The 17,906-nt window shown below is 41.6% G+C and overlaps 1 protein-coding gene across 1 annotated transcript; it reads left to right on the top strand.

Annotated features, from left to right (window-relative positions):
- Nucleotides 1-8,008: 8,008 nt before the first annotated feature.
- Nucleotides 8,009-11,031, top strand: MELLADRAFT_94853 (uncharacterized protein; the record flags this gene model as incomplete). Its single annotated transcript, XM_007417511.1, has 9 exons — nucleotides 8,009-8,034; nucleotides 8,081-8,143; nucleotides 8,188-8,369; nucleotides 8,459-8,698; nucleotides 8,798-8,876; nucleotides 8,947-9,150; nucleotides 9,243-9,311; nucleotides 9,573-10,719; nucleotides 10,780-11,031. The coding sequence occupies 9 exons, from the start codon at nucleotides 8,009-8,011 to the stop codon at nucleotides 11,029-11,031; spliced, it is 2,262 nt and encodes a 753-aa protein (XP_007417573.1).
- Nucleotides 11,032-17,906: the final 6,875 nt, after the last annotated feature.

The following is a 17,906-nucleotide window of genomic DNA, read 5'->3' as shown; positions in this document are numbered from 1 at the left end:
GATTTCAAAAGTAGAACAATCACATCACAAATTATGTGATACGTTACTGATAGGTTACATACACAAGAAGTGCTACAACAGATAGTGAGGGAGAGTGAGACATAAGAGTAAGAGTGAGCCGTAAACAGCGTGATAATATACAAACAAAACAAAAACCACAACAAATGACGATAATTTCCAGCTACATCATTGAACCCACCTAGCCAATTGATCTTGATACTGCACGCTCCAGGAAGGGATAGTAGTGGTTTCAAACACGTCCGCGTTGCAATGCATGCCAAAAACCTCCGGAAACGGCATGGACCGGGGTTCTTTGAACCCCACACTCACAAAATGGTCTTGATTGACCACAGTATGATTTTGCTTCACTAAAGCAAGTACTATTGGATCTTTGTTGGAGTCGTTTGGGAGGGTTCGATAAGGGAAGAATGTGCTGGAGCATCCCTTTCGCGGATCCAAAAGTATTATTGGCCAATTGTAAGCACTGGCTATGATGCTGATCTTCTTCTTACAGTGTTTGGCAATATTATGATTTATATGCCATATACACAAGATGTGTGTTGAAGCAGGAAAAACTTTTCCAATTGCGTTGAACAACACGGTCTCGGCATCTGTGCAAAAGGTTTTCGGCAGTGGAAACGGACTGTGCTCGGAATTTCCGTCGAATACAATAGACTTCAGTTGTTCCAGTGCCCACACGTACCGTTCTTTGACTTTGCTGTGCATGAAGCACAGTGCGATTGTGAATGTTTTGTGAGTGTTTGTGGTGCCTACAATATGAAGAAGGGGAAGATTGAATCGATTTGTCTTATATGTGCAATCGAGTCCTATCACCGTAGGGAACCTGCATGCCAATTCAATGCCGTGTATTAGGACCTCGGTGGTGTGATCAAGGGACTAGATGAAAGGTGCCTTGGTACTATTATGAGATTGCAACGTAGAGATGTAAAAACTCTGATCCGTGAGTCTCAAGTAGAGTGAGATCTCACTATTAGCATACAAGCATAATTGCCTTATAGGCTCATAACACCACTCCCCCTTTATGTTCCAACCCCCTCTTGCTGGGTCTAACATCTTCCCTGGATTGGCATTAAAAAACCCCGTAGGGAAAAAGCTTCATCCTCTCTTTACTTTCCGTGTCCTCTTGTGTTTAAATTCTCTTGAAGGGTATTTCTGATTGAATTCTATTACTAGGTCTTGAGCATTCGTGAGTCCTGATTCAGGTTCCCAGGAATCGTGTTCAGGAGTATACCCTTTCCAACTAATTAAATACTCAATTTTTCCTGATCTTTTCCTCTTATCTAATATTTCTTGAACTTCATATTCTTCTTCATTTTGAATGATTACAGGCGGTTGAGGTACTGTGATTTGGTTCTCAATTTGACTTTCGTTGAATTTGCGTAATAGACATACATGAAATACTGGGTGTACCAATTTCATCAAATCTGGTAATTTTAATCTATATGCATTAGTAGACACTTGGCTCTCTATTGAGAATGGTCCTAACCATCGGTGAGAGAATTTGGCGGTGGGACGTGTCGTTGATATGTGCTTACTATTCAACCAGACCTTGTCATTTATTTTCCATTTGGGTGTTGCATTAACCTTCTTGTTGAATTGAGTTTTCATTGATTCTTGCGCCTCTTCCATCGCACACTTCAGTTCATCTTGCACTTCTTTGATCTGTTCAAGTCGCCTTTCCACTGCTGGTACACACTGTTCTGCTGATGGTAGTCCTGTGAAATTCGCATCAAAACCATAGTTAGCTCTGAAGGGAGACATTCCTATGGATACGTGGAAGTTATTATTATAAGCGAATTCTGCGGTCGGCAATAGTGATACCCAGTTGTCTTGCATATAACTTGCGAAGTGCGTGATATATTGTTCTACAGCTTTGTTGGTTATCTCGGATTGTCCGTCAGTTTGCGGATGATACGCGGTCGATGACTGTGTCTTGATGCCTAATTTCATATTGATTTGTCTCGTGATAGTTGAGATGAACACACTTCCTCTGTCTGACGTTATCGTTCGAGGAGTGCCGTGTAGCTTCCATACATGCTGGATCATTAACGTCGCTAATTCTTCAGATGTCATTGATTTCTTGCAATTGATGAAATGCGCCATTTTCGTCAGTCTATCAACCACTGTCAAGATGGAGTCACTACCTTCTGATTCGGGTAGGTCTGTTATCAAATCATAGCAGACATCGGTCCAAGGACCCTCCGGTATTGGTAGTGGCTGCAGCGTTCCTAGTGGTTTCGTTGTCCTAGATTTGGTTCTCTGACATGACTGGCAGCCATCGACATACTTGTTGACATACGCCTTCATTGACGGCCACTGGTAGGTTCTTTTAACTAGCGCCAACGTTCGGGATCTGCCAGGATGTCCTGTTACCAGGCTGTCGTGTCTTGATCTAAGAATTTGAAATTTCACGTCAGCATTGTTTGGTACCACCACTCGGTCACGGAAATGAAGAAGCTCTTGTTGGATAGTGTATCCTTCTAAGTGATGTGATTTCGGCATATCAGTGCACAGTTGAATTATTTCTTTGACTCTTGGATCGTCCTTCATTACTTTCTTGATTTCTTCCATGATTTGATTGTCATTCCATATAAGTTCTTTTCCTTCCGTGTCCTCTTCAACTTCCATGATTTCACAACCTTCATTATCACTCGCTACTAAGCTGCCTTCCGTGTCTTGCACTAAACAAGATTCAAATGCGTCTAATTTGTCGATGAATGCGTCGTCGGGTAGGTTATGCGGTTTTAGCAGTTGGCCAAAGGATAGTTTTTTGTCTTTGTTTGGTGCTAAGTCTGGTCTTCTAGACAAGGCGTCGGGCTTCATGGATTGCTTCCCTGGTCGAAACCTGATTTCAAAGTCGAAGCTTCCAAGGACTTCAGCCCATCTGGCCTGTCTGCGAGTCAGTTCTTTTGTTGTCATCAGGGATTGCAGATTTTTGTGGTCCGTGTATACAATTACACTCAGCTGGTTGGGATTCCCTTCCAAGTACTGCCGCCATTCTTTGAATGCGCTCACCACCGCCAACAACTCTTTGTCAAAAATCTCGTAATTTCTTTCTGCTTTGAGTAATGATCGTGACAAGAATGCAACTGGATGCAACTCGTTGTCGTCCGTTGAAACTTGCGACAATACCGCTCCTAACGCAAAATCAGAACAGTCACATTCAAGAATGAATGGTTTGTACGGGTTCGCGATTTTTAGTACAGGCGCCGAGGTGAATGCTTCTTTGAGTTGATCAAATGCTTGCTGTCGGGCTGGTGTCCACTCAAACTTGACGTCCTTCTGTGACAGTTCGTGCAGTGGTCTAGCGATTCTTGAAAATTGAGATATAAATCTGCGGTAGAAATTCGAAAATCCTAAGAACATTTGAACTTCAGATATGTTGCGCGGCGCGGGCCATTCTTTCACAGCTTGAACCTTAGTAGCATCCATCTTAATCTGATTCTTTGATATTATAAGACCTAAGTAAGACACTTCTTCTTTTGAGAACTTGCACTTTTCGGGTTTTAGCCACACGTTTTGAGCCTTCAGAATTTCTAGTATTTCTTTGACTTTAGCTTCGTGATCTTCTCCTGGTTTTGTATAGATTAAGATGTCGTCTTGGTAAGCAGCCACGTCGCGTCCAATGTGAGCTTTTAGGATGTCTTGAATGAAAAATTGGAAAAAACCTGGAGCACCGGTGGGGCCAAATGGCATCGTTAAAGGTTCGAATTGACCTTCTCTGCAAATAAATGCTAGTTTGGCTTCATCACCTTCTCGTACCCGTAAGTTGTTATATCCGTTTCTCATGTCTAAGCTAGTGAATCTGTCTGCATCTAGTAAGCTGTCTATCAATTCCATAGTTAACGGCAGCGGATATTTATTTTTGATAGTTAGTGCATTGAGACGTCTATAATCAAAACAAGGCCTTAAATTTCCATCCTTTTTCCCCGTAAATAGTACTGGAGCTGCCCAGGGAGACGTGGTTCTTCGGATGGTGCCATTTGCCAGGCCCTTTTCGAGCATTTCACGGAGTACTTCATTTTCTTTCGGTGACAGTGGAATTACCCTACCAGCCTGAGGTACAGCATTAGGAACTAGGTCTACTCTGAAGTCGTATTGACGATGCGGCGGTAGGACATTCGAGTTGCTTTTTTCAAACATTCCTAAGTAGTCATGGTAGCATTCGGGTACGAGTTCTTTGGCAGTCTTCTCGGGGATGTGCTTTGCCTTTTCAGCCGCTAGCTTTGCTGACATGTTCCAGGATGCTTTGGCTGCCGCGATGCTAAGATAGGGTTGTCCACGTACTGTCGGTGTCGTCGTAAGAGGTCTTCTGGGACTTGTCGAGATTCTTCTTAAGAGAGATTGACTGATCTGTGACTGTACATTCAAGGGAGAAAAGCGCTTGCCAGTTGCTTCTTTTGGGTATGGTGACTGGGCTGTATCAAACTCACATTGCGGGGGTGTTAGTGAGTTTTTCAACTCCACCCCCTCTTCAACGTTCCTAGCATACCTCATAGGTATCTTTTGATCCACAGAGGTTGTTTTCAGACTTGAAGCGGTAGCAATGTGGTTGTGTTGAATTCGTGGTTCCTGTAATGAGTGTTCTAGGAGGGGAAAACACTTGCCAGCTGCTTCACTTGGTAGAGAAATAGGAGGGTTTTCGAACTTACATTGCGGGGGTGTTAGTGAGTTTTTCAACTCCACCCCCTCGTCAATTTGCCTAGCATGCCTCTCAGGCTCCAACGAGTGGTCCGTCGAGGGTTTTTTCGGACATGACAAAACTGTTTCAACAGTTGCAATTGCGTGAGCTTCATCTTCTAACTTGCTGTCTTTCCAGTTAATGATTTTGTAGTTCTTCTTAATCCATGGCATTCCAAGTATCACATCATATTTGTCTCTTAAATCGGTGACTATGAACGTCGTTGGGGATTGAGCATGATTGATAAAATAGTCTCCAGTGTCACTGACTCGTGATTCAGTTCCACTGAAGCCCACCACACTTCGTGATTCTTGTAGTGGGGTCGTGAATAGCTTGAGATCTCTTACTAGGTTCTTACTCACTGCTTCGTGAGTCGCACCGCTGTCAATAAGGGCTCGTATCTTTTTGGTTGTGGCAGATTGGGGGTCGTGGAGGGGCAACTTAGCAATGATTCTTGTATCTTTCATTTCAAGGTTACTGATATCTCCTAACTCTAAACCCAACTCTTCTTTGCTCAGGGGAGGCACAACGTTCACTCCCGAGCATCGCCATTTTTTGACAATTCGGCTTTGCTACCACTTTCTTTTACAACATGATCATGACTCCCTAATTGGCCTTTGAGCTCAGCTATTCTCGCCTTTAATTTACTTTCTACATTACTACTCTTAAAACCTGATGAACTCCACTGCCTATTACGCTTCCCCACAAAACAATCAGCTATAAAATGTCCTGTCTTCCCACATTTGTAACAAGCTTTGATGCTTCCTCTACGTTGATACTCTTCGTTCGTTATGTTCAATTTGTAAGCTGAGCAATCCATAGCGTCTGGATCTGGGGCAGGAGTTGATGTAGACGGTGCCGATGAGTGCGTGTGAGTTTCAGTATGACGATTCAATTTGTTGTCCAATTTGATAGCATATTTCGCCATTCCTTCAGTGTCATTAAACTCGGTGTTGACCATGTAGACTTTGATTTCCCTCTTTAGTCCTTGTTCGAACTGCGACATCAGGATATGTTGAGGCCATTTAATCACTAATGACAGTTCCGAAAATCGAATCCAATAATCCGACACAGTTCCTTTTTGCTTTAGGTCTCTTATCTCCTTTTCAGCCTTCGATACTCGCTCGGAGTCGAAAAAGGTGGCTTTAAAGGAGTCGATGAATTTGGTCCATGTTACCGAGTTAGAGAGTTCGGAATCTAGAAGCTGATCGGTTAAGCTTTGACCCCATATGCTCGCCTTCCCAGTTGTGTAGGATAAAGCGAACGCTACCTTGGCCTGATCGTTGGCAAAGAGATGGTTGTTAAGTTGCATATAGAGTCCTAGTTGATTCATGAAAACTTCTGCTTTCGATCCCTTGCTGCCATCGAATTTGTCAGGAGTTGACATTTTCGGCTGGCGTTGTGATTGGACCGTTTGATTCACGTATACAGGTTGGACTGGTGCGGGGGCAGTAGCAGCAGTCCCTTGAACATTCTCGGGGGTTATTCCGGAAGCTTGGGTTGTCTCGAATTGAGATAGACGCCGTTCAGCTTCTTGTTGCTTTTGCGACTCTTCAGCAAGGCTGACTTTAACTTCATTAAATTGAGCCGATAGTTGATTAAATTGCCGGAGGATCTCAGCAAGAGTTAGGTCATTTTGTGGTTCCATCACGTTCTCGTTGAGTTCGTGGAAGACCTCGTTTGATTTACTAGAATGATTGCTCGACTCGGAAGTCGAATCACCGGGAACTTCGAAGACTGGCGTCGTGGAGTGTTTCAGTGGTGGAATAACTTTGCTTGCGGATAATCAATTATGATGTGAAGTATTGCGGAGTTAGACAGATCTTGAGCTTTTCTTCTAGTACAGATCTTAACTTTATTTATACTTCTTCAAATCTTGGGATTTTCTTCCTAGTACAGATTTAACTTTATTTAACTTTCTTTTAATTTAACTTCTTATTAACTTTCTAATGTGTCTTCTTTTCTTGATTCTTTCGTTCGTGGTTGTCCGTTGATCTTGAATCGACGTTGCAATATATTAGGACCTCGGTGGTGTGATCAAGGGACTCACTTCAAACATAATTTGCAATTCCGTAAGGAATTTTGATTTTCATTTTCCAGAATTTTGATTACCAAAAGTCTCAAAATCCCGTGACAGAATTGGGACGGAATTTTGACGCTGCAAAGAAGAATCAAAATTCCGTGACGGAATTGGGACGGGATTTTGATTGTCTACAAAAAAAGGGCACCCACGCCCTGCAAAAAACCAAAATTTGGACAGAATTTTCAAGACCGTTTCAATTTTCCGCCATGAACGCAATTGATCCTTTGATACTCTTGGAAATCCAAACTGCACTAAGTCCCCTAAGCACTTAGGTCCAGCGTAAGTTTGTTGAAAATCCCATTCTCTTCGTCGTCTTCATCCTCTCTGCGGACGTGGCCATTCTCACTTGAATCACCTTACTGGACATCTCTGTATCCATCTTGACCATCAACGAACCATTTGCGTCATAATTTAAGCATTTTCTGTCTTGAAAGCTGACAGACTCAAACCACCGCTAACTATTTCCTCTATCGATCCTTCAGGTGTTGAGTGCTCTTGGTTTTTGTCCAGAATACCATTGTAGACAAACTCAAGATGGACCCCACTATCAAAATCGCGAGTCTTATGCAATGGAAATTGATGAAGATAACAATCTATCTCATTTAGATTCACACAAAACACAAAGGAGAAATGGTACATAAAGCTCGTTCGATGATTGACTTACGCAATGTGCAATGATGAAAAGAAGAGCTTAAGATATGTATCAACGAGATAATGTAAACAAGATGAATTTTTTCGTAAGATGCATGTAAAACAAGGGAAAGTAGATACAACAGACAAGCACTCAACGTGTACCTTACAAGGGAGATACATACAAAGATGGCTAAACTCCATGACGGCCGGTTATAATTTGTATCACCACGTATGTAGATGGCGATTCAATAAGTGCAATCGAATAACCATCACTGGACAGAAACATGGGCTTTTAGAAATTGAATGATCCAAGCGCAAATGTAATTACCAGCTGTTCCTAGATTTCGGAAGTTGGCTGGATGAGGCTGGATGTGTAGTGGTTATTTATATATCTTTGTTCTTTTACCTACTTGATTTTCATCCAGACTTCTTCATTTTGTTTTCGCATCATTGTAAGCTTCAGTCTTACTGACAGCGCCAATCCCTGGAGAACCAGCTTCAAACTCGCCTTCAACAAATCGCCATAGCGTAGCCATTGAAAATATCACTTCTACAATGCAACTAGGACCACCACGTTCGGGAGAAGCTTCATGAATACCGGCACCTCGATTACGAAGTCCTTATACTCTCAATCACCCCTGTGGATCACCATCATTGACAAGCGATGAACCAGAATCAAAAAGCTTGCAACATCAAGACGGACCTCGTAGATCGGCCTGTGAATCGTCCAGAGATCTGCTCACATTCCGCTCGAGCGATGACATTTAAGTGCAAGAAGACCATCCTCGAAAGCCCTTTGGTGGCCTCATCCTGAGTCATTCAGTCTTACTCCTGATATCCTCGCTTCGGCGGGACACTTTCACGATCCTGTTGAATCGGAGCCAGATAGGACAATTTGTTGGATGTGTGGCGAGGCAACCGATGAGCCATGGTTGGTTCATTTCAAATGGGGTTAGCATTTACATACTTTGGCCTCCAACTTGGCAATACTGGACCACCAAGACCTCTCAGAAATTGACTATCTTCTTCATCAACCCCAGCTGTAAATTGTCGCTTCGCACGTATCGCCATTCTAGAGCGTCAGCGTGACACACATGTACTTGGGTGGCCTGATCTTCTTCAACAACCTTGGGGTCCGACTCGGACTGCTGCATGGTTACCTAGAGGACACACGATGATCAAAGCTCGGTTAGCCACATTTTGTGGAAACGCTGGTCAACGGAGGCACAAAGGTCTTGAAGATCTACCTACGAGAATTGATGTATATTGGTCCATAGCTAGTTCATTTCACTGAAAATACCCTGAAATAGGCCAACTTGTCTGCTTCTAGAAGTTGGCCCGCTCCGGCTTGCATCTTGCGCCAATTTCGTTCTAGAAAGGCCGTAGACTTGAGAACCACATCATGTTGCTATCGTCGCCAAACTGTGGATCAGATTGGGAAGCGGGTGATGATCCCAAGTGAGTGAAAACTAGACAATGCTAATTTCTTCCCTTTGATCCCTGACTCAATTTTGCTTGCTTTGCTTAGCTCTATTCATCTTACAAAGGGACCATGTATCTTCTTTACTGCTATACGTGCCCCAGAGACCAAGGCCAAGCCTGAATCGAGTAGAAAAGCTTCACACAGCCGGTTAAAAAGACTTCCGCCACAAGAAAACCCGCCAGTAGCGTTCAGGATGACACGATTGTTGAACCGACTGATGCCCCCCTCGATCTTTGGAGCTCGCGATATGTCTTGAAGGAAGGCACTTCTCCAGTCTCAGAAACAAATTTCAATCACATTCCTTCTCAATAAAATCGGCAGACAATTACTTGAACAGACAGTTTTAATCCGCCTCCAAACCGACACTTCTATCTACACTTCTTTGCTCACACTTCATCCGCATTTAAACTGTTAGTCTGGCTTCATTCTGGCTTCCCTCGATGTAACTCAATTCAGATTTCCATACACTCACGACACACCCCGATTCCGTCTCTTCAATCAGCCAACATGAGCATGATTATCACAAGGTATCTTTGCTTTCATGCTTATCTAAAACGAACAGAATAAGGAGAAGTAGAATGAAAGAACATCAGGTACCCTTGCTAATTTGTTCCCAAGGATTCAATTTTATTTTGGTATTTTTCGAGTTATGAACCTTATTTTTCTACCAGTCAACTTGAATCACGCTACTGTACAACATTTGAGCCAAGATTCTCAAATGCGAAGAATCTTCATCAATTCAGATTAGCGGTCTCCAATAAGGCTTGTACCTTTTCAACGGATAGTCAGCAAAGGCAAGAATGGATCGAGTCTCTCAAACGAATCGTCTTTACCTGTCAAGATTTGGGTGAAAACTTCAAAATTGAAATTCCTCTGGAGACCATTGAAGAGGTTGAACAATGTCAGTCATTGCGGTTTGTTGAGACAGTCCGTATCAAGACAAGCGAATGGATTGAGAGACGCGACTCAACTACCAACAACACTCCTTATCAACAATCATCTCAACCATTTCCTGATGCCTTGACAGTCACCACCCCTTCAGACACAATGGGTAGCAATATTTCCAACGCAATTGCTGTACCCGGTGATTACTTTTTCGCCTTTGCCGAAGATCTATCGACTCCACTTAATCGCATTCAAGACGCCATCACCCAATTTCGGAACCAAACATCTTCTGTCACAATACCTCATCCACCTTCACAACTTGATCAACTTCAACCTCGCTTCATTCAAGCATCTTTGACCGAATTTCCAACTAAGGCCTCCTCTTCAGAATTCTTTATTTCTCCTCCATCATCGGCGGACACAACATCACTCCCGCCACTTGTTTGGAATTTGGCCGGCGCAGTACCCCACAATCCAGCAGAGTACCCCCCACGCAGGTGTTCATCAACGGCACGCGCTCCACGCAGGGATTTGACATTTCAAGTTCATCCTCCATCATCCTCTCGTATTCGCCACTCCTTTATCGGACCTAAAACAATTTCAAGTAGCATCACTCAACAAATTCGAAATATTTCGAGCACCAGTGATAAGTGTGTTGTTAGCCCAATTCGATCCACCTCTATCAAAGTTTGTAAACTACAGGACCATACCCAACGTACACCCGTTGAACCTCAGGTCGACCAGTTCGATGAAACCTCTGATCAAAACTTGAGTGGCTTATCACAGACTCCTGCAGACAAAAGTGAAACTTTAAGCATAACTCAATGGACACTTCGTCGAGCACGGACAAACAAGAGACTAACCAGTCTTGAGGTGGCTCTTGTTAGACATGTGGAATCACCTATGCGTTCAGGTGCAGGTGGTAGTCTTAGTGTAAGTGTTTCGACACATTATTCAGAATCAATCTGACATACTTCTAGGTCTCCATCACAGCCTAGATCGCAGTTGTCAATGCATGTGGTCTCCGTCAGAAGACATTCACCACCATTTCAACAAGATCAAAGCAATACCATTCAAGAAATGACAAGATCATCCGGACCTGTCGTATTTAGTGATGAGATGTTCTATAGTTCCACTGCTATGGCCAACTTACTAGAAATCAGTTTGATTGTTACTGAGATGATGGATACCCTTTTTGGTGCATTGGCATCGAAGTCGCATGCTTGCGTCGAAGTCCTATATTGATTTCAACACATTAGAAGAAGTTGGGATGTGAACTTGGATTGGCCTCATCGTGTTTGGTACGGTAAGTAGTTTTTTATGAACAAAACCAAACTTAACCCACTTTTTTCTTTTCTAAAACGGATTTTTCTTTTTGCAACCAAGACCTGAGCAGAACAGCCAGTGACAATCAAACCAAGAACATCTATGTCAAGAGATGGCTTAGTGAAAGCACCGAACAAAAATATATATCGTATTGGTTATGGATGATGATGGCAAGAAACTAACTGAGTCTCCTGCGCATATTAGTCTGAAGACTGCGCCGAACTCACTTCTTCATCTTTGGCACAAAGTCAAGGACAATAATTAGATCACGGTCGATAAGAAAACTTATATCAAGATTTCAATACAGCAATCCATCTTGCTCGCACAGAGACTACCTCGGCTGAAGTTGCTATCCCTGAAGTTATCATCTTGTCTACTATCTTGTATCGCAGTCCAGGTTGGACCAAAGTCGCAGGGTATGTAGTCATGTTTTTCTCCATTGTTTTTTATCAGTATGGCAATCTGATTCTGATTTATCATTCAACACTAGACTTGATCCGCAGTCTGTGGTGGGTGCACCGTTTGGCGAATATATATACATAGAGAATATACCCTCTCACTTCAGATGCTGCTGGGGCTGGTGGTTGCTCGGCTGTTAATGTAAATGGGCCCAATCCGGCGGAGCTTACTCACGTTGTGGTCTTCACTTCTCATCAGGCTGACAAGCAGCTCTACCTCTGCCGATCCAGAAGTGGGTAATATGAGTACTGGGATCAACAACTCATCCATTGTGCAGCATAGTCCTGAGAAAGAAGTATCTCGCCTGGAGAAGCTTTGATTTAAACACTTTGAAATTTTCTCAACATCAGATCAATCCACATTCCGAGAGGCGACAATAAGGGCAACGAGTCGTATTCATGTCTCAATGTACAAAACTCTTCTTGGTGGTCTCTCTGGCCTTCCTCATCATCTCACTAGTGAACGTAAAATAATCGAAGCACAAAAAGATCAATCAGCAAGACCTAACGGGACAGTAAAAATCATTAAATCATTTTCAGCTATCGGCAAATCACATGAAAGTCCCTCGGACTTTTGATTTCATCTAGATTCCAATGCAAAAGATAGATGTGTTTATCAGATTCACAAAAGAGACTCGGAAGTATTTTCAAAATCTAGACAAAGCATGCCACATGGAAGATTTCTAACAATTTCAATTCGAGAATCATAATTGAGTTTTAGCAAAAGAGTTTAAAAAATGGACTTAAACATCTAAGCCAATCAGATTCATCTTCCTCAACAACTTGTATGTATTACACTTAAACTACATCAAGCTTTTAACCATGAACTATTGATTGATGTTATTAACTGAGCTGAAGATTGGAGTACTAGATTGCCTTCTGTTGTAGATGGATTATATAGAGTAATGAGTAGAACAAATAATAACTTCAATGAATTCTCCTTAAAACGTATGTGGATCCCAGGAAGGACACAAATTAGATATAGAAGATGTGAAAAATTTAGGACTAAAAGATCAAAGACTTGCATCGTAATGGGTACAGGTAAATAATTAATATCTTTGCTTTTTTTGTTAAATCACTTTTATTTTATAGAACATTTGATTTTATATCATTTTAAACAAACTATATTGGCAAATTTGGAGGTAACTCATGGAGGTAACTCATTGATTACAAATTTTGGTGAATCATGTTTGCTATAAATTCATTCCAAATCATCTTCTTGTTCATACATACTAACCTTTGTTTATAATACAGGTGGTGCAATTTCTGTTTCTCAACAGCTTACAATGATGAATGAAAATCATGAAGGATTATCTCGTGTTGCGACTTGTGAAATTGGTACTGCTGTTCCAATCAAATGTGAGTTATATCAATCCTTTTTCTGTTCTTCTTACTTTATATGTAGCAATTTTTTTTGATTATTTTCAATAGCATTTGCTGAAGGAGGTGGTCAGAATCATCATTACACGGTTGCCTGTAGATTGGGATCTCATGAGTCAAGGTACACTGGATACTTTACAATGCCTTATACAATCAGACCTTGATGCATCATAGCTATTAGTGAGCTACAATTTCTCACCGTTACATGGCGGTATGGACACTACACCCCACACACCTTGTGAAGAAATCCTCAAATGTGATCTCGAAGAAACTATTGCATTCATTCCTATTGACGATGAAATACGGATTGAAATCATAGTATGCTAAAAATGAGTTTCAAGATGAATTGGTACATTTCTAAATTGTTTGTTATGGCTGCAATTTTTGCTTTGCTGGGTGCCAATCATGTCTTGCTTTTGTCGTAGTTTGATCCTTCTTTGCAGTTTGGTCTTTTTTCTCGGTCCCCGTTTGACTAAGCGAGATACTTGAAAATTACCCAACAAAGCTTCATTACTCGGATTGAGCTCTCTGTGCACTACTTCACCTAGGGCCTATCCAACCCAATGGCCTTACCCACCATTGACATCTAAAATGTGCTTCAGGTATTTGACAAAACATCTTAGCAGTGGCGAGAGAGAAAAGCTTCCGACAACTGAATTATTTACTCACTTTGAGATCATGTCGAAATCCACAACAAAAAGTCTGAGGCATCAACTTCATCTTACAACCTCCTGATATATTATTTTCAGGACATCTGAAAAGTTGGGACCTACTCATCACTTGCAAAGCAAATCCACCCGCTCAAATAAAAACCTCGATATCTCAGGAAATGTATATATAAAACATCTACTCACAAATAAGACCAACCGTTTTACACACATCAACACCAAATACTTTCGAATCATGAAACAGGTCTTCAAGTCTCCTTACCTGTTGGATGTCCGTTGAATCCTCAAGACGCTTGATAAATTGCTTGAATTGCTCACTGAAATACAGATAGCGCGAGGAGATCATTTTGAACGTGAAAGATTGTCTTTTCACCGATTTTATTACATGGATACTTGCAAGTTCTCACTCAAATTTCGCTTGTTGTATAGGAATCAGCTTATTGCCTTTCGATGATCTGGTCAATAACTCTTCTTCACCGATACTACAAAACTCCACGGGACATTAATCAAGTGCCCAAAAAACTTTGAATTGGCAACAATGTCAATTTATACTGCTGTGAAGTCTTGAAGTACATTTAATTTTGGCTTTGTATTTTTCAATTATGAGCTCTACTTCCATTTTTAGACTTCACCATGTGTGTGTTGTGGTATTGCATTGATGTGCATGTATGATAGGGATTCAATACTGATGCTGACTCAAGATAGTCTCCAAAGATGCCTCATGAAAAAGGCAAGCTTCCTCTGTGAACCGTGTGGTTGAGACTCTTGACCCCCTTCTTTCACAAAGGATTTAGCAATAGCACGACCTCCTCAAATAATATATCACCAATCAACTCATATAGAAGGAAGGTAAGGACAATAGAAGACGGAAAGAGGTGAATATGAATAAACACAGCAGTCTACTAGTGTTTGAAGGAACAGAGAACTCCAGTCAACTCTTCGACACATTCAATTCTTGCGTGTGGAAACCAACGCGGTATCAAAGATATTTCACTGTAACGATTAACGACCCATGTTCTCCTCTGGTTGCAATACTGCACATCTTTTCCTATGTTGAATCTCATCCTTTTTACCACTTCTTTTGAGACTTCTCCATTCTCGGACCTACCATTGTGTTTATCTCATCCTTGTTAATGTTGAACTTTGATCGCATCCTATCCTATGTCACCAATAGCACCCACAAAATTCATGGCTGAACTGAAAGGCATGTACGTATGTATCACAACTTTCAAGCGAACTCTGGTACCTGAATTGAAAATGCATCCTTTATGACAGTCCTAAATTCATAGAGTGAAGGATATTCCCCAAAACCAAATCCTACATGCCGATTCAGGTTGGTGACATTTGATAAATGCATATCTGTTGATTAACAACAAAGAATAAGGCTACGTTTGGCTGGTGCATTTTAATGTACCTTAAATCCAAAATTACATTAAATTTCGAATTTAATGTGCATTAAAAAAAAAGTGCTTTGGCTGGGATTTAATGCAAATTTTTAATTGACTTAAACTGCCCAAAATGCACCAATAATGCACTCAAAAATAATCGACTCGACAGTCGATTATTTTGCTCAAAAGGTGCATTAATCCATTAAATCGCCTTGATCCCCCAACCAAATTTACCTCTTGACCCGTCCATCGGTCCTCCCTTCGCTAAATTTGTACTTGTCTTTTTTTTTCAAATCTCACCACTCTTCTCATCGATTCAACCCTTTCACCACTTCCCTTCGATTCAACCCATCCAAACCTTTCACCTTCAATTCAACCCTTTCAACACTCGATTTCCTTTCTACACTTCACATTTCGATTTCACTCAAGGGTAATTAAAGGAGATCTTTTCATCTCCCCTCCTTCCATTTCTTTAATCCAGCAGTCTATCCCTCAAGCTGGGAAATCAGAGCGCACTGATAAGATTCAGGCTGCCACCTCCCCAGCTCCTCACGGTTAACCTTATGGTTTTGGGATGGGGATTGATAAGATTCAAGCCCATCCCACCGTGTCCAATTTCATTTCTATTTCCCTCAAACTGGTTTCCTCCCAATCGATATCCTTGACCCCCAAAATACTGAACAAATTTGCATTCACAAATTGACTCCTACATTTCACCTTCCAGATTCAAAACTCAAACTGGACATAAATCATTCAATCAATGGGTCAACCACCCAAGTCGAGCTCCCAAGCTCCCAAGCCTCAAGCCAAATGGACTGAAATCCAAACACGCACACTACTTGACTCACTTCTAGATGGTAATCAAGACAATGATCAATCTGATAACAATTTTCCGCCATCGGTTTGGGGCAAAGCTCGAACAGATTTAAATGATACATATGAACTTGATCTCAGTATCGCTCAAATCAAAAACCATTTTGCTACTGTAAGCTATCTCAAGTCTTTCTCTATCACTTCTGAAACCATCTACATTGACTGATTAGTTTGTCTTGCTCTTTCACAGCTCAAGCGTCAATATGGTCTCATGCGTGATCTCAAAGAAGGATCGGGTTTGGGCTGGAATGAAGCAAAACAGAATGTTGAGGGAGATGCAGAGTTCTGGAATGGTTGGATCCGTGTAGGTCATCTCAACTCAATCTCTCTCAGCAACCACCATTGATTAATCTCACAATCTGTTAAAGGGACACCCAGGATCCCAGATCTTCAAGGATCATGGATTTCAGTACTTCGAACCAATGCACTATCTTTTAGGTTCTACTCCGATTGCTGGTGCTAATCGAACAGGAACTAGTACGCAGAAATTGAAACGCAAGTATTCACTAACAGCCTCTGAGGAGGCACTCGACAACAGTGAAGATGAGCCTGTTGAAAGAGGTGAGGAAGGAACAGTCATTGACTTAGCAGGTAAGTGTGTTTCTCTTCATACTTGACTTCAAAAGCTCACTACTTCCATTCTTCACTACTCCATCACAGATGACCCCCCTGGAGTCAAGGATGTCAATTGCCCACTCCCACCTCCACTCCCACCAAGACCTTCCAACTCATCCATCACCTCTAAACCAGCAATTCACCCTAATACATCCAATCCAGTAGAGACCTCAAAGGCTGATCGCTCTGCAGCTTCGACTTCAAAGAAACCATTCACTTCATCTAATCATGTTCCCAACCTCATACCCACATCTGCATCATCATCTAAGCCGAGTGGCTCTTATAAGCCACCTGTAAATCTAGCGACTTCACTCAAGCAAATTACAGAGAATTCAGCACTCAAGTCTCAAGCTCTAATTGAAAAAGAGAATAGAAAAGATGCTCAAGCTGATGCTCGAGCTGAAGCCCTTGTTGAAGCAGCACGGATCAAAAGGGAGGCCCTTCACCCTCCACCTCCTCAACGATATCAACCTTCAGCTATGGCGCGCTTCAAAGAAGCTAGTAAACAGAATTTTCCAGAAGACTCTGATCGTATGGCTGCAGCTAAAATCTTAAGAAATGAGGAAGATGCTGAATTCTTTATGGAATTAGAAGACGATCTCTGTTTTAAGTGGTTGAAAGAAAAGCTTGATGAACTCAAGAAGAAGAAGGAATGAACTGTAAGCTTATGAAGGTATTGTCTCAACGCTTTTGATGTATCCCTTTTTGAAAGCTTGTCTTACTGATGACACATTCTTGCTTCAAATTTATCAATCTTTCAGAAGACAGGTATTCATCAAGGGAAATCAATCCTCAACTCTTCAACCTTGGAAAGTTATTGTTTTCAAAAGTTATCGTTTTCAAAAGTTATCGTTTTCAAAAGTTATCGCTTTCAATAGTCAAAAGTTGTTGTGATCAAAAGTTATCTTTATTAAAATACTGTGTTACAAAAGTTCTTGTGATACAAACATTAGTATATATGATACATTTTATCTCTCTTTGCAAATACAAACTATGAGTTTTAGTGAATAAACTGTACAAGTTTCCCTAAACACGATGAGGATGCAATAGGTAATCAAGCCACATGGCCATAGCTAAAGTATCACGATCTTCACTAGCATTGGCCCTCTCAGCAGCTGTTGGTGCACGGTAAGCCACCACTTGAGCCTCGTCCCAGGTAAGTTGACGTTCTCTTTCTTGTCGATCAAACTCTTCAAAAAAAAAGTCTTCACCACTTTGCCGGATGATGTTGTGAAGTACTGCTAAAGCCACAACCAGTGCCCCTTGTCTTGGGACAGGAAACCTTCGCATGTGTACCAGGGTGTTGAATCGAATCTTCAAGACTCCGAAAACACGCTCAATCACGTTACGCATACCGGAATGTCGTAAATTAAAGAGTTCTTTGTAGTCTCAAGGGCGCCGATTACCCAAGC

Source organism: Melampsora larici-populina, assembly GCF_000204055.1.
Source record: "Melampsora larici-populina 98AG31 unplaced genomic scaffold MELLAscaffold_74, whole genome shotgun sequence".
Classification (NCBI taxonomy): domain Eukaryota; kingdom Fungi; phylum Basidiomycota; class Pucciniomycetes; order Pucciniales; family Melampsoraceae; genus Melampsora; species Melampsora laricis-populina.
The sequence above is the reverse complement of the archived record's forward strand: the minus strand, read 5'-3'. Positions and strand labels throughout refer to the sequence as shown.